The sequence below is a fragment of the Sabethes cyaneus genome, chromosome 1 (assembly GCF_943734655.1).
Source record: "Sabethes cyaneus chromosome 1, idSabCyanKW18_F2, whole genome shotgun sequence".
NCBI classification, from domain to species: Eukaryota; Metazoa; Arthropoda; class Insecta; order Diptera; family Culicidae; genus Sabethes; species Sabethes cyaneus.
The window spans coordinates 5,777,444-5,799,209 of record NC_071353.1 but is presented as its reverse complement, the minus strand read 5'-3'; the positions used below and the strand labels follow the sequence as shown (position 1 = coordinate 5,799,209).

General features: G+C 40.0%; 2 protein-coding genes across 4 annotated transcripts; both read right to left on the bottom strand.

The window, feature by feature from the left end:
* Window positions 1–179: 179 nt before the first annotated feature.
* On the bottom strand, window positions 180–4,477 carry LOC128732673 (RNA-binding protein cabeza). Of its 3 annotated transcripts, XM_053825966.1 has the most exons (8): window positions 4,338–4,477; window positions 3,966–4,196; window positions 3,566–3,677; window positions 3,033–3,070; window positions 1,485–1,594; window positions 1,148–1,412; window positions 669–1,083; window positions 180–611 (listed from the first exon to the last, which is right to left on the bottom strand). In XM_053825966.1, exons 1-8 carry the CDS (start codon window positions 4,345–4,347, stop codon window positions 572–574), a joined length of 1,221 nt encoding a protein of 406 aa, XP_053681941.1. In that variant the 5' UTR covers window positions 4,348–4,477; the 3' UTR covers window positions 180–571. The 3 variants fall into 3 exon arrangements, with proteins under 3 accessions (XP_053681941.1, XP_053681960.1, XP_053681951.1); XM_053825985.1 differs by lacking the exon at window positions 3,966–4,196; XM_053825976.1 differs by lacking the exons at window positions 3,033–3,070; window positions 4,338–4,477 and having other exon boundaries at window positions 3,966–4,190.
* A 7,242-nt stretch (window positions 4,478–11,719) lies between these two features.
* LOC128738656 (uncharacterized protein DDB_G0283357-like) lies at window positions 11,720–15,817 on the bottom strand. The gene is made up of 5 exons (XM_053833967.1): window positions 15,357–15,817; window positions 15,120–15,293; window positions 14,744–14,963; window positions 14,530–14,676; window positions 11,720–14,472 (listed from the first exon to the last, which is right to left on the bottom strand). The coding sequence occupies exons 1-5, from the start codon at window positions 15,570–15,572 to the stop codon at window positions 13,811–13,813; spliced, it is 1,419 nt and encodes a 472-aa protein (XP_053689942.1). The 5' UTR covers window positions 15,573–15,817; the 3' UTR covers window positions 11,720–13,810.
* Between the last annotated feature and the right edge of the window lie 5,949 nt (window positions 15,818–21,766).

Genomic DNA, 21,766 nt, shown 5'->3' with positions numbered 1-21,766 from the left:
TAGTAATAAATCCACCAGCAAAAAATTTAGATCACAAAGGGAATCAAAAGAAACCACACGAAAACTTCACACCAGACTTAAGGTTAGGTGCCGTGTAAAGATTAATACGGATCCAAACAGGCAATGGTCAAACGATCATGTAAGTTTCTTTTAAGAAATGGACACAGCTATTTTCCACAATGTTTTATTGTTTCGACATTACCGTTTGCGCTGGCTTAGAAGCTGGCTAACACAAATATTTTGTTTTGTGCCTTACGTCTAGTGCTAATGCTGGCGGTCGTGTTGTTTACAGTACACGCGCATACATCTGCTATAAGCTAATTATACTACGCTACCTGGATACAGAGCGCTTAGATGACAAGGGTTCATTCATACGAAACGTGCTACTGCTTACAGACAAACCGTTTCTGTTCCGTCGTCAAGTGATAGACATTAGATTTGAACCATTACTGTACAAATTATACGGCAGAGCCGTCGTATAAAATCGATGAAATGAGTGATGGAGGCGAAGAAACAGTATTAAAATTAAAGTTTTTTTCGCAACACAACGTTGCTGCGGGAATAGGTTTGTTTAATAGGGTCTTGACCGCTGATCGCCACGATTTCGGTCACTGCAAGAAGAAATTTGTTAATTTTCATTCTTAAAAAAAATAGAACATCGAGCTTACCCTCCACGCATAGCGCCGCCACCGCCTCCGCCTCGAGAACCACCTCGGCCGCCAAATCCACCACGATCGCCGCCACCGCTATTGCGTTGACCACCAAACGATCCTCGGCCACCTCCGCGGCCTCCGAATCCACCTCCACCGCCGCCGCCACCACCACCCGAACCGGCGCTGTCACCCTTCGGAGCTTTACACCGATTGCACTCGTTTCGCCAGGCAAAATTCTTATTACTGCACTCTCCGCAGGCCCAGTCTCCTTCCCGTTCCTGACCACCACCTCCACCGCCGCCGCCGCCACCGCCACCTCCTCCACTACCAAAGCGACCACCACCGCCTCCTGGACCGCCCCGGGAGCCACCACGATCATTGCCACCATCACGATCGCCGCCACCATAGCCTCCACGATCGCCTCCGCCACCTGCAGCAGTTACAAAATCAGCAATCAGTAAATTGTTTCAGTAAATGTGCGCCAAAGAGCTTACGATTGCCGCCAAAACCGCCACCACCACCACCGCCGCCGCCTTTGTTAAATCCGCCACGGTTTCCGCCCTTGTTTTGCCAGTTATTGTAACGCTGAGCCAGGGACACTTTTACGACACCCCCGTTGAAGTCCTTATTATCAAACCAACCGATGGCCGATTGAGCAGCGTTCGAATCTTCATAGGTAACCGTGGCTTCGCCCTTCATGCGACCCGTCTCCTTGTCCTTGTACATCCATATCTTCGGCTTCATGGTACGCTTGTCTTTCTACGGAAAACATTAAATGGGTAAAATCAGATTGTGATTGTAAAAAAGAAACAACGAAAAAACAAGTCCCACCTTGATGACGCCGATGGCGCCAAAATAGTCGGCGATTTCCTCTTCGGTTGTCTCCGGTGTCATACCCTGGATGAAGATCGTATCCTCCTGGGTAACCATTTCACCCTCGCCTAAGCATCCAACCACCAATCGGCAAGAGTGACGGTTCGAGTGGATAGAGGGAAAAAGAATGACAGGACAAAAAAGAACAAGAAGAATGTACGCATTAGTGTTGACCGGAAGCTGGGGCCTCGTTTTTGTTTTGCTGTTTTCTTAAGATATTTGTACTCTACAGTATGACCGATTACTCTTCTTTAACGCTTTACTGATTTTACTGTTGAACATGTTACTAACTCTTGTCGAAACAATACGCTTCTAAATTTGTTACGCTTTTTCGGTAGGAAAACTCTAATACTCTTTTGTGATTACTCTTCGCCTCGTTACGTTCTTCGATACCAAATGATGTGTTGTAAAATTGTCTAATTAAGAAATCTAGGTAAAACGCTGGTTGACCTGTCCTAAATTGCTGAATCACATTTTCCACGGACGTGTACCATCATTTTACTCGAACAACCTTAAACTCAATGCTGGAAAACCTTGAACCTTTTCATGAATGATAACCAGTCCCAGTGAAATTCCGTTCTAAAAAATCGTATGAGCAAAAATTAACAAAAATAACTATTCGAAGTTTTTTCAACTGCATACGAAATTACGGGAGGGAAAATCAACAAAACTAAAAATCTTGATGAATGAATGAATAAATGAATAAAATTATTCTGATGATTTCAAGCAGTTGAAGAAGATGTCCATAACCCTTAAAACGTTATTAAGAACTATCTGATAGTTTCCTGTTCGGAACTCTTATATTATGCTATTACCAGTTAATTTATTTTAGGATACATATATAAATAAGTGTTCCAGTGTGCTAATGAATATTCAGTTTAAATTTGTATCAGGCCAATTGTTTCATGCCGACCAGTGTTAAACTAAAATTATAGCTTGCTTTACCCAACCATTTTCCAAATTTTCACTTTAAAGTTTGACACTCCCCATACTAGCGGGTCGCTATGGTTACGTTACGTACCAAAAACTGTTACCTCGTGTAAAACCTAGCTGGATCTCAAAATTAGACAATTTCACAGAATAACGATTTACGGCGATGATGACACTAGTTTTCTGTTGAGCAAAAATGTTCAAGCTTTCGCTATCGAAACGAAATAAGTCGCACGAAGCTGTGTAAATGTCGATTCAGGAAATCAGCTTGGGATAAATAACGAAAACTTGAACTTTTCACTTAAAGCATACCTATCGATACTCAAAATAAAAAAAAACAATAAAGACCCATTCGATCTGATGATAGACAACCTCACGAAAACAGTAGGTATACTCATGAACTCTAATTACATAGTTGTAAAAGCTAAACATTGTTTCTTTGTTTTCTTTAGATTGTTATACTCTCATTGTTGATTTTGTACGTTTTCTTTTTTTTTACGAAATTACATAGGAAAATAGGTAAGTAAATACAGTGAAAAAAAAGTGTTTTTCACCGAACAGTCGATCGGTGTTTACCTTTGCTATTATAACCACCCTTGTTGCCGGCGCCACTGCTATAACACATGAAACCAAACCATTTCGTTACACATTTGCATTGTTTTGATTGAGAAGTATTTGAATTGATGATGATTGATTGGAGGACATATAAGTAAACATATATAAAATGCAATTTGGTAGACAGTTGATTGCTTAAAAGAACTACAATTTGCCCGCCGTCGTCCAGTTTCCGAAAATAGACTGAACAGTGTTATAGTGTATTCAAACCAGGATACAGGAAGAAAAGGAAAAGATGGACACGGATGGGTAGGAATACTTTACAAAAGGACAAATTTCTCCGAGCACATGAAAATCAACTAGCAAGTGTGAAAATGTGTTTCAATTACCTGTACCTAACAGAATAGGAATTTGCTAGCTGACTTTCAATATTGAACTCAAATTAAAATTAGGATGGTCTTTTCGGGAATGCGGACAGCGGAACAGTTTCAAGTGTTTCGTGGTAAACGGTAGTATGTGCAGTATATCGACTAGACAGGGGAATCGATTCTCACCTGTAGCCTCCAGATTGATTACCACCTCTGGCGCCGCCTGGCTGGCCTCCGCCGCCGTAGCTGTTGCGGTTTCCACCACCATAACCACCGTCGCGGTTACCCGATTTATAGTCTGAAAACGAAAAAAAAAACCGTTATTAATTCGCTTTTACACCAAATCGCCATTTGTGATAAGAGGCCGGCCTATGAAATACCGCAGGCTGAAGTCACAAATCAAAACACTATCATCATAAGGGCTCTGCCGTTTCACACGCGCCAACCAACGCGGCTTCAGCCTGCACTATGTCACTAACCACTACTTCAATTTTTCTCTCAAAAATAAAATTCAAAAAAAAACAAGCATTCAAATCACACACAAGCGAACCAAAGTGACGTTAGGCGACTAATTGGATTTACGCACCATTTTGTCCCCCATAGCCACCACCACCACCGCCGCCGCTGGGGGCAGCATTTTGCTGCTGACCACCGCCGTATCCTCCGCCGGCGGCAGCACCTGCGCCGGCTCCACCACCATACCCACCGCCGCCAGACAACGGGGGAGGCTGACTGAAATTGGTCTGCGAGAGCGCTGGTGGTGGAACGGAAAATTGCATCTGGCCGCCGTAATCCTGCTGGCCGTAGCCGGAATATTCTACAAAAACGGAAAAAATCGATTTTGCAGCATCACATTTTTGCTATACGGCATTTTTCAAGATGGAGGATAGTGCGCCTGTCGTGTGCCACGGCAGAGCCAATATTTTCTAGGTTGATTTCACGCTGTAAAACTACTTACGATCTGCCATTTCTGTTTGCTGCTTCTTCTAGGGACCTTGATGTACGATTTCAACAACAATTTTTAGGACTTTAGCACTTAACACCAGTTTTTGCAAGCAAACTTGATCTTGAAAAAATTCACACGCGTCTTCCTTCAGTCGAGGAAAAACGCGGAATGAAAATGAAACGAATTCAGCGTGGTACTAGATGGAGATATGAACCTTTATGTACTAGATCTAGATAATATGCCAAGGGGTTTTCAGTAAGGTAAATGAGTGCGTAGTAATCAGTGATTACTTTAATAGGGTAGGACAGGGCAAAGTGTGTCAATGAAGCTCTCTAATGTCGAATTTGTTTATTCAATCCGGGTTGAAACTGGATGAATTTTATCAGTCAGATAGGAGCTCCTGTTTCCGGAATTACCTGAGCAACATCGAACGTAGACTGAAAAGGAATCCCAAATCCTTTTGGAAGCACGTCAACGAACAGCGGAAGGACAACGGGCTTCCTTCGGTAATGTTCCTGGGTAGTGAAACTGCCAGTAACACAGAACAGATTTCCCAACTATTCGCGCGGAAATTCTCCAGCGTATTTCAACCTCTTGGCTGCTCCGATGAGCCACCTGTTCAGTTTATCAATCAGTACAGGTGTCTTCCCAACAATATGGAAATCGGCATCAGAGATGCCAAATGTGAAGACATGTCTTCATTTTGAAGACATTTTTGCTACAAAGAAGACTTTTATTTTGAAATGTCTTCACTTGAAGACATGTCTTCACCATGCAATTCAAATGGGTAAAAAAATCTGGAAAGCCGGAAGAAGACAAATGAAGACATTTTCTTGATTTGTGAAGACTTTTCAAAAAATCACCTGGCATCTCTGATCGGCATACATGTTTCCTGTTCATAAAAAGGGGAATAGGAGAAATGTGAATAACTATCGCGGCATCTCTGCACTAAACTCAATATCAAAATTGTTCGAGCTTGTTGTGTATGCACCTATATTTGCATTCTTTAAGCAATATACCACCTAGAAGTTAGCATCGACGGGTTCACCTCCAGACCTTTCACTGCTAGCTCTGGAATTCCACAAGGTTGCCATCTCGGACCTTTGGTTTTCCCAAGGGGTCGGACACTCAGCACATTATGCCACGGCACTCGAGAAATATCAAGCGGCACACCTCTAAAGCCTTATAAAAATAACATTTATAGGGCTTTACACACCTCCGGTTCAATTTTGCCTATGAAATGGGAGCACTGCCAGTTGTCAAAATCCTCAAAATCATCTCGCGCGGTTGCCAGATCTATCAGATTATAACGAATTTAACAAATCTTGCAGTTCGGCACTTTCGGTACAGCATCGGGCACAGTTCGGCTCGTTTCAAGTCGCCTAACATAAAAACGGCTGTGCCGAGTGACCGACCCCTTGGGTTTTCCTCATCTACTTCAACGATGTCAACTTCCTGGCTTAAATGCCCGCGACTCTCTTTTGCCGACGATCTGAAGCTGTATGCTAAAGTCGATAGTCCGTCCGACGCCGCGTTCCTGCAAGAGCAGCTGCTGATTTTTGCAAAATGGTGCACAGACAACCGCATGCTGCTAAATTCCGACAAATGTGAAATAATTACATTCTCAAGGAAATTGAACCCTCTCGTTTTCGACTACATTCTATCAGACGTGCCTCTACGCCGCAAAAATTGTGTTAAGGACTTGGGAATACTGCTTGACTCTAAGCTCGACCTCAAACAGCACATCGCATATATTGTCGATAAGGCCTGCAGGAATCTGGGATTTATCATGCGGATCGCCAAGAACTTCAACGACATCTACTGCCTCAAAGCTCTCTACTGTGCTCTTGTCCGGTCCAACCTTGAGTACTGCGCTCCTGTGTGAAGTCCGTACCACCGAAATGGAGTTGACCGAATCGAGTCAGTGCAGCGCCGATTCATACGTTTTGCACTTCGAAGATTGCCCTGGAACGACCCCTTTCAGCTGCCCTGCTATGAACAACGCTGCAGACTCATCGATCTTGACCCGTTGAACACTCGTCGCGACGTGATCAGAGCCAATGTTGCTATTCATCGATAAAAGTACTGATTCGGTTCGAAACACACTCAAAGGTGATTCCATAACGTCAAATTCTCTGGCAATGATTTTCTAGCTGAGAATTATTTAATGAGAGTGAGAGAAAAGCGAATTACCACTCACTCTTTTTCATGCATGATTTGATCGCTAGTGATGCAATTAAACACGAATACCTCGTATTTGGCTCATCGCGGTGATTTATCAATTTTGGAAAACAGGCAAAAGCGCTTTCGGATATTGAATTATACCGTCAAAAAAACTTGTACCTAACACTTATGTTGGTTTTTCACCTGAGATACTTGGAATATACATTTTTGCGACATAATACATAAATGCACTTCAAAACACCAACGTTCTTCTACACCCAGAATACTTTTAATCTCATAAAATTATTTTAACATATATTATTTTTTCATAAATATTCAACATTCACGTTAAGTGCAGCATACATCTTTTTTTCGTGACAATGACAAGCACCAGCAACGCAGCAACGTTTGCAAATGTTTAGAAGATATAAGCAATTTATCAGACATGTTGACAGGATCAAATTTTGAACAGTGGCCGACGGTATTTTTATTATCAGCCTTCATCGTTAGTCACACTAGAAGAAGATGTATTATTTTTCGTGGCTTCGAACCTTCGATGCACCAATTGATAATAATAATATTGCACCAGGTTTGCATTTCATTGAAACTAAATCTTGAAACTATTTTGTTTGTCCGTGTGCCGCTTGAAGTTACTGGTTGTGTATGGCGTCGCAAGTATATGTTGATGTTTGACAAGTTCATAATTATTATATATGATACGAATAACGTTTTATATTTGAACGAGCAATTTTTTTTTGTAATTGGCCAAAAAATATGCTTGTTTACGTTTCATCGCAAAATACATTCTTGGTTGGATGACAGCGATTAACGATGATTAGCGATGAGTGTGAGACAGAGATACCGAGCGAGTATTTGCGAGCGTAATCAATTCATATTTTGCTTACCAGTTTTTGCGTCGGTGATTCATCGTGAGCAATCAGGATACGATAGAGTTGCCAGTTGATAAAATTCAAATCGCTGACGAGCAGGTGATGAGTCTTCATCGTGATGAGAATTTGCAACATTGATCAGAGCAATGGCAGTTGCCGACATGCTGACCTCGAGAGTGGATTGCCCATGTCTACTCGCGAACCTCAACATATCCAGCTTTTTACGAGCCATAATGGCGGACGTGTTCGTAATAATTGAACAGCATTTTTGACATTCCCCCAATACATCGCACGGTTTCTTTCCGCGCGTTCACGGTAAAACTAAAGGAATGTACGGAAAGAAAACGTGCGATGTATTAGGGAAATGTCAAAAATGCTGTTCAAATATTACGAACACGTCCCCCATTATGGCTCGTAAAAAACTGGATACAGCCTGAATTCGTTAATTGGGCCACGATTGCACTCCAGCTGATTCGCTAATTGGGCCGACTGACAGTTGTTAGAAATTTCTAAACTCGAAAATTCCATACAATTTTGACATTCAAGTTGTCATATAGCCCAATTAGCGAACACCCAATTAACGAACCACCAATTAACGAAACTTTGTTGTACACCCAAAGTCGTGTTCTACGCAACGGTCCATCTCTGCGTGTACCGCATCGGCGAACCAACTATAGCACATTTAGCACAATCATCGGTCTGTAACGCCATTTCAATCGATTTACACATAGCTTCGACTTAAACGTCAGCCGCGAGGTACTGAAAACTCGTTTCCTGGCACTAGCACGTAGATTCTAGTTTAAGTGTATCAGTAGGGCCAGTAGGCCTGTTGATATTTTTATACAAATAAACAAACAAATAAACTAGTAAGTGCGGTAATCCTGTAGAGTGGCGTGTGAGATTTGTGAGAGTGATGTTGTATCCAGCTTTTTACGCGCTATAATGGTGGCCGCTATAAATTGTGTTCGTAATATGCGAACAATCTTTTTGACAACTCTGCATACATCAAATCTGGCACTTTTCTCTTGCAACCCTAACGTGCTCTTTCTTTCGTTTACGCCAAAGAAGGAGAGCAAAAATGTGCGAAATGTAAACAAAACTATTGCTCTCCTTCTTTTGCGTAAACGAAAGAAAGAGCAACGCTGCCGTACAGGAGAAGAGTGCCCAGTTTTGATGGATGCAGAGTTGTCAAAAAGATTGTTCGAATATTACGAACACAATTTATAGCGTCCGCCATTATAGCGCGTAAAAAGCTGGATAGGTTGGGATGTATCCAGCTTTTTACGAGCCATAATGGCGGACGTGTTCGTAATATTTGAACAGCATTTTTGACATTTCCCTAATACATCGCACGTTTTCTTTCCGTACATTCCTTTAGTTTTACCGTGAACGCGCGGAAAGAAACCGTGCGATGTATTGGGGGAATGTCAAAAATGCTGTTCAATTATTATGAACACGTCCGCCATTATGGCTCGTAAAAAGCTGGATATGGGCAGCATATATGACGTACACAGATCCTAGTTCATGAAGGTGGATGGCACAAAAGCTGAATACGTGGATGGTTTATGTCGGTAATATGTATGACGTATGTCGGTATCAGCATCTGCAGCTTGAGCTGCACGTTGTAGGTATGTGGGTAGCATATACGGGTGCACGTATGTGAGTAGCACGTACCGTTGCATATAAGTTGATAGCACATATGGCTACCTGCATGTGGGTAACACATACAGGTGTACGTATGTGAGTAGCACACATGGCTGCAAGTATCCCAGATAACACAAAATCGTAATAGAAAGTTCACATTAAATCGTTTTCATGTCAATTTCACATTGGAATTGTATAATGATTAGAGTATGTCAAATCGCAAGTGAACAATAAGTTGTTTTGCAGTCGTGCGTGTCTTCATATACAATTCATGACTATGAATAGAGGTTTTCCGTCAGATCATACCCCTTCTGTTCTTATTTTTTCTCGAAAGTACTCCCAATACGAGTGATAATGGTGCAAAAATATATTTTTTTCGTTGACTCTAGAATTTACTACGATTTTTCAAACAATGTAAATTGCAAGAATGGTGAGTTTCTTTTCACCAAATCACGAATGTTGAGTTTTAAAAAATTCGTTTCGGCTGCACTGTTTATTAAAATTTTCAGATTTTCTGGCAGCATTGCACAACAGATATTGACATATGTGTATCAGCGGTTGAGTGAAAAGGACAAAACGAATGAAGCTAATGATTACCTTCTTTTTCGTTTCGTGCGTTGCTTGCCACAAGAGTAAAGAGTGGCATAAATGGTTTCGAAGTGGTGAAAATAGAGGACACTGGTACAAAAAGGCATGTAATACATCCGAGAAGTGACGGGTTGAAATATATGTATTTTAGTTTTTCATTTTTACAGTAGTTAGAGGTTTTAATAAAGAAAGTTTTATATGGGTATCATTTCTAAGAGTCGTGTTTATGTGCATTGTATAAGCAAAAGATGTCATGTTGAGAATGACATTTGAACCATTTTTAATTTGCACGTCGTGCAAACCAACGGGGTTCAAATTAAAAAGTGTTCAGATTAAAAGCCAACGTAGGGTTGGCCCTACGCCAATATAGAGAGACATTGCAGGAGCATATGGTTGATGTGTGAGTAACACACACTATCCAGCTTTTTACGAGCCATAATGGCGGACATGTTCGTAATATTTGAACGGCATCTTTGGCATTTCACTAATCCATCGCACGTCTTGTTTCCACTCGTTCACGGTAAAACTCAAGGAATGTACGGAAAGAAAACGTGCGATGTATTAGAGAAATGTCAATAAATGTTGTTCAAATATTACGAACACGTCCACCATTATGACTCGTAAAAATCTGGATAACAATGGACTCCGTGCGACGTGTGCAAGCACTCACCGGGTTGAGCGTGAACGTGAGCATTAAATGCAATCGGACAGGTCACATCGCACATGGCAGACACGATTGTACTGCAAATGTAATGAAGCTAGTGGGTTCGCGAAGGTGGATTGTTTCAGGATGGACCACAAGGCCAAGCGTTGAGGAATCTCTGAAGGGACCGAACCTGACATCCGGAAAGGAGTTGTATTGCGTGGGCTAAGCCCCCCCTAGAAGACATTTAGCCCCCCCCCCCCCTAGAAAAATTAAGCTGGATTTTTAAATTTAAGAAAAAACTATAGTTAGATAACTTTACATAATAAAAACTTGAGAGTAATTTTTATATGCATCACAACTTAAAGTTCCTATGCATCAATGTACATTTAATTTTAGATATATGCCAAGGAAATAAAATGGTCGAAAAAATGCCGGGGGCTATAGCCCCCCCCCCCCCCCCCCCCCTAGAAATGAGCGCTAGTTCCGCCAATGGTTAAGGTGCTCGCCATAATACTGATTCCACCTCTCGATCTCCTCACGTTCCTTCGTGAGAAGATTACCGTCTGAGTCCCGACACCTATCGGCCTGCAGCACATAGCCTTTGCTCGAACGGTTTAACTTCTCGTAGAACTTCCGTTTATCGTTAGCACGGTACAGTTCTTCCATCGCCTCGCGATCTCGTTCTTCCTGTTGGCGCTTTTTCCTCCGGAAGACCGAGTTTTGCATGTTCCGTGCTTGTTTATATCGCTCCACATTTGCTCTTATTTCTTCATGAACTGCAACGAATTTTGGCGCGTGTGTGTTTAGCTAACAGCTACAGTAGTCGCTCATAGTTCGTCGTTGCAGACCGATCTGTTGATACTGATTACTCGCGACCGCTCGTACTCCCGCCCGCGAGTAGAATCGAGGGCGAAGAAGAAAAAGTAATGTAAAATTTGTATCTCAGTGTGCCACCAACCTCATGGGCAGCTGATTCCCCACGAGTTTCGACTCGGGAATAAGCTATGCAGGAACACGATGTGCGTGCGCGAGTGTGTGGGTAGCAGAATGTCTGCACACAGCACTGGCGGCTGTTTCTTTTACGCCTGCGAGTGCGGCGTAAGCGTTGATGGCTATGTTTCTCATACTCTTTCGCGTGTGATTCGCAACATTGCCATCCCCGTGCTGGTCTTCTTCTTATTCAAAATGTAAGTACTTTCTGAACAACGCAAGAATCACATTTGGTTATATTTACCCCGAATCCCACTTGAATACAAAATATTCTAATATATAAATACCCACGCCAGACTCAGAATTAAACGTGATCGTTGTTAATTTACATATTAGTTAATACACCACGCTAAGGTTCAGTTTTATCGTGGGGCCAATAACATCACTAGTTAACTACAACGTTAATAAGAGTAAACCGGTCAAGATTGGATGCAAATAAAACTCACTATGTTACTTTTTGAGGAAATGTCCATTTTATTACTTATCTTTATAAATTTGCCATTAAGACAACTGTATTTACAGGCAAATAATGTGCAGCATGCAAATGCCAAACCACATTTAGGGTTTCTATTTTCTGAACCTATCCTTCTGTCTCCTGTAAATCATGGCGTTTTTCTTGCACTATTGAACCTATAGCTATCCAATATTTTCCCTAATCTTACGTCTCCTAAGTATGCTATCTTTCCTCTTACGGTACTAATTTGTCAGATAGTATCAACCCATAAGTATATATTATTTCGTCGTCGCAAACAAAAATAAAGTCGATCTCAATCAGACTACGACGTGAAGTGGTACAATCAACACAAAGAAATTATACTTGGTAGAACCGATAAAAACAGTTAAATAAAGTTAAAACTCTCTACTTCTTACTGGTGCTAATACGCGCTGACCCAAGGTGGGGTGAGAATAGCGACGCAAAATGCCCTCTGTGTAGTCATAATATAGTTCACACTTTTCTCTCGCATGTTATGTGTATGTCCCATGCCAAAACGTCCTCTCCACTTATTTTTACTCTAAGTACAGTTTTAGTTTACATTTAAAAAAAAATCACTTTAACGATTTTTACTTTGAATAGCCAATCCTTGAAGAGGACAATGTTTAGATTTCTTACATTTATCATAGTTATTTTTTAAGATATTATGATTCGTCGCAGTGCGAGCTTTTCTGCAAACGGTTGATTTAATTCAATTAACTTCAAAGCAGGTTAATTTCTTCTGCCTCTGTAGAGTTTCATTTGTACAATATGACAGAGCTGGGTAAAATCTGTTTCCAAATATGAATCAGAAGCCTTTCAAACTAAAATTCACTGGAGTTGATTTCAGAACCGGACAGTTTTTCAAAGCATATTTCACTGGCATGTTCCTTCCCTCACGGTTTTTCTACTAATATCGGTTGGTCTTCGATAGTAACATGAAAACTGGCAGAACCCCATATACTTACATATCCGTTTGTAATGTGTTGATAAATAAAACTGTAATTGATGATTTTTTCTTTCCCGCACGTGTCCGTATTAAAGCAATGTTCAATCGACTTTTGTTACTGTTTTTCATAGAGGTAAGTTTTTCATACTTTCAATACCAAGGTATAAATTACATGAATTTAAGAACCACACCTATTATAATATGACGAGTAGTTTGTCAATCATAAAAGAAAAAGAAGCATGCATCTTGCTTTGTTCAATTTATGTGAATAAATTTAGATTTGAAGATATGCTCTAGACTTAACTAGACAGTATCGAGAAAGTTCAAACCTTTTAAGGGGAAATGAGCAGTCATTAATTTTTCGTCGGACAGCCCACTTTGGGAAGCAGTTTTTAGGCCCAAAACGGGGGCTCTGTTCTTAGAAATGCCATACACTGCATTCTTTTTGCCAATCTGAACACCGATCATATACCGTGGACCCCCGTTCGTTTGACCGTTTTCAATCTGAACACTTTTTAATTTGAACCCCGCTGGTTTGCACGACGTGCAAATTAAAAATGGTTCAAATGTCATTCTCAACATGGCATCATTTGCTTATGCAGACAATGCGCGAAAACGCGATTTGTTTGTACTGATCTAGCGTGTTTAATCTGTTTCACATTGCGTTTTCCCAACGATTATGATAGAAATCCGATCGGAGAATGAAATATTCGTTGCTTGCAACTGCTAACTGAATCAAACCACCAAAACAATAACAAAGAGTAGGGCGGCCAGTTCACACAAGTTCCAGCATATTTATGGATTACCAGTTGTTCAAATTAAAAAGTAACCCCATTAGTTTGCATGAGGAATCGTTCAAACGAACGGGGGTCCACTATATTTTCATGAACAGAACTTTGGTTTCAAACAAACCAAACTGTTTTTGAAATTTACAGAATCAATGACGACTCATTTCTCCTTAAGGCTCTTCTGAAAAGAGATGAAAGTTATAGAAAATAAAAGCAACAAACCTAGGTGATTGCAGTTATCTTCCATCTAATTAGGCGGCCAGCCTATCGAAGGACCAATCGAGCAAATAGTAACCAACTGAGAGAAGCACTGCTGATGCTGAGGGGTCCGACCTTTGTCGGTGACTACCAGTGATTATTTGATAAAAGGGTTTACCAACTGTGTCGTGTCGTGATGGTGATATGGATTCCAGGTGTTGGTAGCGGTCGGAGGTTGCGCAGTTTGTTGTGCAGTCGCTTGCTGTTGCTGCTGCTGCTGTTGTGGGGCCTGTTGCTGTTGCTGTTGTTGTTGCTGCTGTTGTTGTTGTTGCGGAGCTTGTTGCTGCTGGGCAGCCAACTGAGATGCAGGAGGTTTCTGATCCACAAGTTCTCCGTCCCCTCCCTGACTGTTGGGGTTGATAGAGTGGATCGAAGAATAATGCCGCTTTAGATAAAGTTCCGAGTTGAAGTGCTTCTGGCAGATTGGGCAGCAAACAGCGGTTGGATTGTGAATCAGACGCATGTGCTGCCGTAAATTTGATACATTCGAATATAGTCGCGAGCACACGGGACAGCAACGAGGAGTCAAGCAGTTAGTTTTATCATCAGCTGAGCGGTTCGAACGACTACTGCTGGATTTACCACTTTTGTACTTTACGTTCTGTTGCTCGGAGTTCACGGAAATATTATCTAGCGACTTGTCCATCCAGCTGCTATCCTCTTCTGATTTGTACTCGTGTTGCTGAACGTGCTGCTGCTGTTGCTGTTGCTGCTGGTGTCCTGAACCGCTAGGTTGATTCGTTGTTTGGGCGAATCCAGCTAAAAGAAGACTCGGTTAACAAAGTAAATAATCTCATTCTCAGGTCAAGATTTTACTAGAAGTAAGTTGATTCATGTGTGCAATCGTATTTCGAGGTCCATTTTTCTCTGTAAAGTTGTCCATGGTACAGTACGTGGGCGACTGATGATTGTTACCATCCGCATCCAAATATTCAACCATTTCGACCTTTGGTTCTACATTTCCTAGAATTAACAAAAGGTTTACTGCAAAATGCGCATCTGGCAAATTTCGTTTCCCATTATGTTTTACCACTATCTTGTCCTCCAACGGTCGCAATATGGCTGCTGTCGATCGTTTTAACACGTTTGATAAGAGCGGCATGATTTATTTCACCCGGTTCTGGGCGTTTCCGGCAGAACTCATCAAGCAGGTGAACGTTCTCAACGGCAACGTCCTGTTTGTCGTCCTTTCGTAATGGTATCTGCGCTGACGGAGGCATCACAATGTCACCCTGTGTGTTGGACAAAGCCTAATGTTGGTAAGAGTGGAATTCGAAAATTAACTGAACTGTCGTTTATTTTGAGCAACCATTATTAATTACCATCTCCAACCATGCAGACGGGTTAAACGGGTTAAATTATTTCCAAACTATTTAGCATATTAAACTGAAATTAACCACACTTACATTATTCTCCTTGCTCAAACCTCGAATCTGCAATCCTTCGGCTGTTTTGATAAAATCCTTTAAATTTTCATTGGTAATATGTACCTCTCCAAGGTACATATATTCCAGAATTGCCTTCAGCACATCATACTTAACATCGTTCATGAAAAACACAGGATGGGGCGAAGGATTTTTCTGCAAAAGATATTCCCCAACTAAAGTAATCAGCGTTTAACAGCATTTTCGTTATTATCCTACCTTCAATAGTTCCTTGAAGAACGGACTGCAGGCAAATAGTACCAGCTTATGAGCTGTTAGTTTTCGACCCTCGCAAGCAAACGTGATATCCACCAGATCGTCCTCTTCGCGTAGCTTTTCGAACTGAGTGCTGACGTTTTTCTGAAAATTGTTCCACTTTAGGTAGAACAACTCATCGTTACTGGCGAACGATTTGTCCACCAGACCAGTCGACATTTTTTCGATTTTGTAACACTAACGCAAGCGACACAAATCTGTAATAATTCCCTGTTTATCCAACTAGTTAATTTTTACACTCCGAAAATGTTTCAAGAATCACACTATTACGCTTAAACGATAGCTCCTGTACGAGGTTTGCACAAAATGCGAAATTGGCAGCAATAGCGCATAGATTTCATACAAATTCAACAGGAAAGATTAACATTTTTTCTGTTTAAGGATCGAAAACTATTAAAAATGTAATTATTTTTAGTGAAAAATGACAATAATGGCCAGCAGCAGTTTCGCTGATAGGAAAATTGGCATTGAACGCACTGTTAATGGCAGCTGTCATTAAGAATACGTTCAATGCGCAGCACGAACTGAGGCAGGCGGGCAGCGGGCTTCGAGCTCTGCCAAGGGGCATCGAAATGTTTTTCTTTCGACGAGCTGGTGAATTGAGCTTGCTGACGTTTGCCGCACACACACATCGACGTGCGATTTGTTGTTGCTGTTATTAGATTTTACATTGATTTTACACGTTTGTTTTTGTTTTCCCCAGTTATACCCCGGTAAAAAAACATACGTTTGAGCAAGGGGTCGGTCACTCGGCACAGCCGTTTTTATGTTAGGCGACTTGAAACGAGCCGAACTGTGCCCGATGCTGTACCGAAAGTGCCGAACTGCAAGATTTGTTAAATTCGTTATAATCTGATAGATCTGGCAACCGCGCGAGATGATTTTGAGGATTTTGACAACTGGCAGTGCTCCCATTTCATAGGCAAAATTGAGCCGGAGGTGTGTAAAGCCCTATATATGTTATTTTTATAAGGCTTTAGAGGTGTGCCGCTTGATATTTCTCGAGTGCCGCGGCATAATGTGCTGAGTGTCCGACCCCTTGCGTTTGAGTGAAAAACGATAAGTTTTTGCATCCCTTAGCAAGCTCTACAGACCAAATCAAGGTGACGTCATCTGGCAGATATTGGCGCCCTTGTTTACAAACAGACCGCAGAGTCCAAAAAAGTTTCAGCTGTTAAACGGCAAGTTTGTTGTTTTAAACAGCATTAGGATAAATTTAAAACGCCATTATGACTTTAAAATGTTAAAACACACGATACATTCGCTATAAACGAAAAGGAAAATTTTCCAAAATGTAAACAAGGGCGCCAGTATATGTCAATTGACGGTATGATGATTTGGTCTATTGAGCTTCCCAGTTATCTGTGTGTTGGTGCTTGAAAATGAGGCAAACAACAACAGTAAACAAAAGAGATGCATTCTTTTGTCACCAAGGTACAGAATGATTTATGACCATATAAAAAACAACTGATTTTTATATAGGGTAACCAACCTATTTTGGACACCATCAGCAGCTGTACATAATTTGGACACTTCCATTTGATTTTGCTGTAAGTGTCCAAATTATGTACAGCTGCTGATGGGGTCCAAAAAACGTTGGTTACCCTACATCAGCAGCTTTTTGGCGTGGTCTAAACATACACTCGTGACTTTTTTGCGTGGTCAGACTTGCGTTGCTCTTTTTGCCTCGATTTTTATCTTTTGGCCACTGCGCCTTAGTCAAACAAAATTCGAAAAAGTAGTGTATCCAGCTTTTTACGCGCTATAATGGTGGCCGCTATAAATTGTGTTCGTTATATACGAACAATTTTTTTGACAACTCTGCATACATCAAATCTGGCACTCTTCTCTTGCAACACTACCGTGCTCTTTCTTTCGTTTACGTCAAAGAAGGAGAGCAAAACTGTGCGAAATGTAAACAAAACTATTGCCTTCCTTCTTTTGCGTAAACGAAAAATAGAGCAACACTGCCGTACAGGAGAAGAGTGCCCAGTTTTGATGTATGCAGAGTTGTCAAAAAGATTGTTCACAATTTATAGTGTCCGCCATTATAGCGCGTAAAAAGCTGGATAGAGTAATTGTAGAATTAATTATTGTCTACAATATTGCTGAAGCATGTATGGTTTTATCTTTTGTATTTATGGCGCTACAGGACTGCAATATCGTTTTTGAGACCAACGAGGGAGCAACCCAATAGCGCCATTAATACAAAATATGAAACTATACTTTCTTCACCAATATTGTAGATAATAATTAACTCTGCAATTTACCTATCCACCACTTTATGGCTTTTACTTATCGCCAGGACAGGTTCTCGTCTACAGCCCGGATGTCGTTGGCTAAGCGGCGTCGCCAGGAGCCTCTGGGTCTACGTTGTCCTTGCGGATTCCAGTCGAGTGCTTCTCTGCAGATCTCGTTCGCTCCTTTCCTCATGGTGTGTCCGATCCACTGTCGCCTACGTTCACGAATTTCTTTTGCTGTCGGCCGTTGATGATATCGACGATGTAGAGTGACTATATACAGAGTGGCGACAATGTCAAAATTGGAATGATAATTATCTGTCAGTGTCATTCCAATCGAGCAGACGACCTATCCAACGCGTATGCAGGAAAGAGAAAGAAAATACGCATTGCATACTTTTGGGATGACATGTCGCCACTCTGTATATAGTCACTCTACCAAAAAGGATGAATGAGAATTCGTACGGATGAGAACGTAAGGATTAGTGGGTACAGGTGTACCCGGTTGGTCAGATTGCGTTGAAATTTTGTTTTTACCTTTGTTATACTATAACAAAGGTTTAAAAATTGGTCGAAAAACACGAAATCGATCCGAGGCCCGGAGGGCCGAGCCACATATACCAGTCGACAGGGTTCGACGAACTGAGCAATGTCTGTGTGTGTGTGTGTATGTGTGTATGTGTGTGTGTGTGTATGTGCGCGACGCAACTTTTCTATCGCCTGTTTCTCGGAGATGGCTGAACCGATTTGTTCGCTATTACTTTTGTTTGAAAGGTATTATTGCCTAGTATATCACTATTGATCACTATTCGAGGTCCGACATTTCGTTTAAAAGTTATAAGTAAAAACGTGAAAATTACGTGACACGATTTTCTCCGGAACCAAGTGACCGATTTCAACGATCTTGGTATCGAATGAAAGCTCTTGTTAACGCTAAATTTTTCGGGTAGATTTTATTGAAAACAAACAAGTAGTTTAAAAGTTATCCTAAAAAACCTGTTTAGACAAGGTAATAATTATCGCCTGTTTCTTAGAGATGGCTAAACCGACCTAGGCGCTATTAGTCTCATTTGAAAGGTAACATAGCCTAATAGATCACTATTGATTTGTTTTTTGATTGGACGTTCAATTTGAAAGTTACGAGCAATTGAATACAACACATTAAAATTTATAATAATTTATAACCATTTCATCTAAGATGATTTATCTAGTTTGAATTATTTTGACATCAAATTAGAGATTTCAATACTGCAAATATATCTGCAAAATTTCAGTAGAATTGGTTTTGCCGATCAAAAGATATTAACCCTCCAACAGTCGCGCCAACTTTTGTAATACGGGTTATTCGCGCGCACAATGGCCCAAAGCCAAAAAGATATGCGCACTAGAGTTTTGACTGGGAAAACTTGGTTTTAGGTTTATGGAACCTTTGGAAGAATTTCTTGAAATTAAAAGTTCTATCGTCTGGTGCAATTTAAATTTTGATTAATCCCCCTAAAAGTGGAATAAAAAAAATATTTTTCTTCAGTTTCAATATAACACATTGATGTATTCTGCATAGTTTTAGAGTATATTATTACAAGAAATTTTGCTGAAGACAGTAACCCCCTATCTCTTCAGCGAATCTAGAAAAATATTATTTATTATATATGAATTAGTGAAATCAGTTTTTTATTTTGGCTCTTTTCGTAATTGTTGTATGACTTTTTCATGTATTACAAAGTTACACAAATAGTAAAAATACACAACTTTGCTGAATATAGTATACCTTTATGTTTGCTTGTTCAGGAACTGTAGAACTTTGATTATAAAAAATACCCTAATTTTGACCCCGAATTACTCGACTACCAACAGACGGATACATTTTAAACATTTTACATTATTGCTGATTGTTTTGATGCATACAGACACCATTTTTCCATATGAAGAAACGAGAGAAAATTCCAGGCCAATCCCAGTACCGTCAAACGGGGTAACTTGCAACAGTTCTCAACTATTAGTGCAAGTAAAAACTTATCTGTAGTACATTTGAGGACATTTAATTAATACAAAGTTATTAGGTCTAGGATAGAACAATTTCACATATTGAGAAAAAATATGCGATCAATATTGGCAGTTGTAGAATTTTTTAACAAGTTTGTTACTAGTAACCCCTTAAACGGGGTAACTTGCAACAAGCAATAGTTTTTGGAAATTGAACGAATTTAATGATTTGTATGAATTTCTTTTGACTTGAATATGCAAATGATAATCCGACTTGCGATTTTTAATGCTTTTGCTATGAATGTACGCATTAACGTCCTATGTCACGTTGGTGAAAATAATTTATGAGCCCCGTAATGGAAAATTACGAATTAAACTTTTTATATTATTCACGCAGTTGATATTCCTTGTCTGGATCCGATAGAGCTGCCTTCTATAAGGACCATTCACATATTACGTAACGTACCTAGGGGAGCGGGAGTTGCGTAACTCATTACATGTCGTATATCCACTATGCAAAATCACGTCATGAAGTGGAATGGAGGAGTTGAAAATCATCGATATCTTGGTTACGTAATGTATGAATGTTCATTACGTTACGAGTGATCGTAATTAGACACTGTCATATTGCCGGTTGATTTCTCTCAGTGAGGATATTTTCTTTTTAGCCTCTTCTATAGCCATTTTCGGTATATCCAGAGAAAAACTGGCATATTTCCGACTTACCGAAAGTATCTTACACTCTTCGTTGTACTTTAGTATTGCTTGATGCAAAATTAAATGATAACTTGCCTCGTGAAGTTAACGGAACACAGCTTTTTATATCCACCAGCTGTTGCAAGTTACCCCGTTTAAGATAAACAAAATTAGTCATCATAAACCAATTATTTTGTTTCCTTATTATTCATTTTACTATAAAAAATGTATGTTAAGCTTCTTTTATTTGAAGTACTCGTGGGCGACACAAGCGTTTCACAAACGAAAAATTGACGATGAATTTGACATCATCTTGTGCGATTTTTTACAAATCACCGAAACAGCAAAAAATCACCATAACATTATCCAAGGCTTCTTAAATCTGTGAACAACAAGTTTCAGTGACTGATATAGATTAAAAATTGAAGTAAGAGATCAAAAAGTACAATAAATTGGATCGATATAGCGTTGTTGCATGTTACCCCGCTGTTGCAAGTTACCCCGTTTGACGGTACATCTCATATGCTGATTGCTTCATTTCTGTGATGTCAGTTTATGCTGATCAATTTTCCCAACAATTTAAAGTATTAATGCATTGATAATTATGACATTTTGCTCATAACAAGTTTATTGAAGAATATACGTTAGTTACACAACGATTTGTAACTTTATAACAATATGGCGTTCCAAAACCTACACGTGTTATACAAAATACAGCAGCGTGAGTAACCGAAGGTTAATAAAAATTGATGAAATTTATTCTAGAAAACTTAATTGGTGTGAATCAAATAGGTATTACAGGAAATTATGCATAGTTCAAAAATCTATAAACTAGACCTTTACTACGCAATGTATATGTTAAAGAATAATATTTGCTCTTACAACCTACTTTTACTTGCACTTACTCAAATTATTAACAACTTACTTATCCTTATTCAGCAATTTCATGAAAAAAGGATCTATCAAAATTTATAAGTGGTCATATTTTGTTCAAATTTTGTAAACGTATTCAATTTTCAAAAATTTTATGTAAACCAACGCACTACGCAACGTTAACCAATAGATGGATTATACTCCGCAGACGTGTCACGCTATGTCTGAAAGGTGCGATTATGCAACTTTGATGTACATAAAATTTTCTTTCACAACGTGTTAGTACAGGTCTTCACGATTCAGAATATGCTAATTTAGAAAAAAATCCATCGGGAAAAAATTGAAAAGAGTCAATTTGAATATTTTAGCTATAATCAATCGGGTACAGGTGTATGCACTTATTTCATGATAAAAAGTGTTCCGATTTTGTTCAAATTTTGTGGATTTGTTCTTTTTATGAAAATTTTAGACCCGTATTTTTAATTTGGCGATTAGGGTGCCCCCCTAAAATAGTTGTTTAAAGAGTACCTCATTTTCCACTAGAATGGTAACGTAACGTAA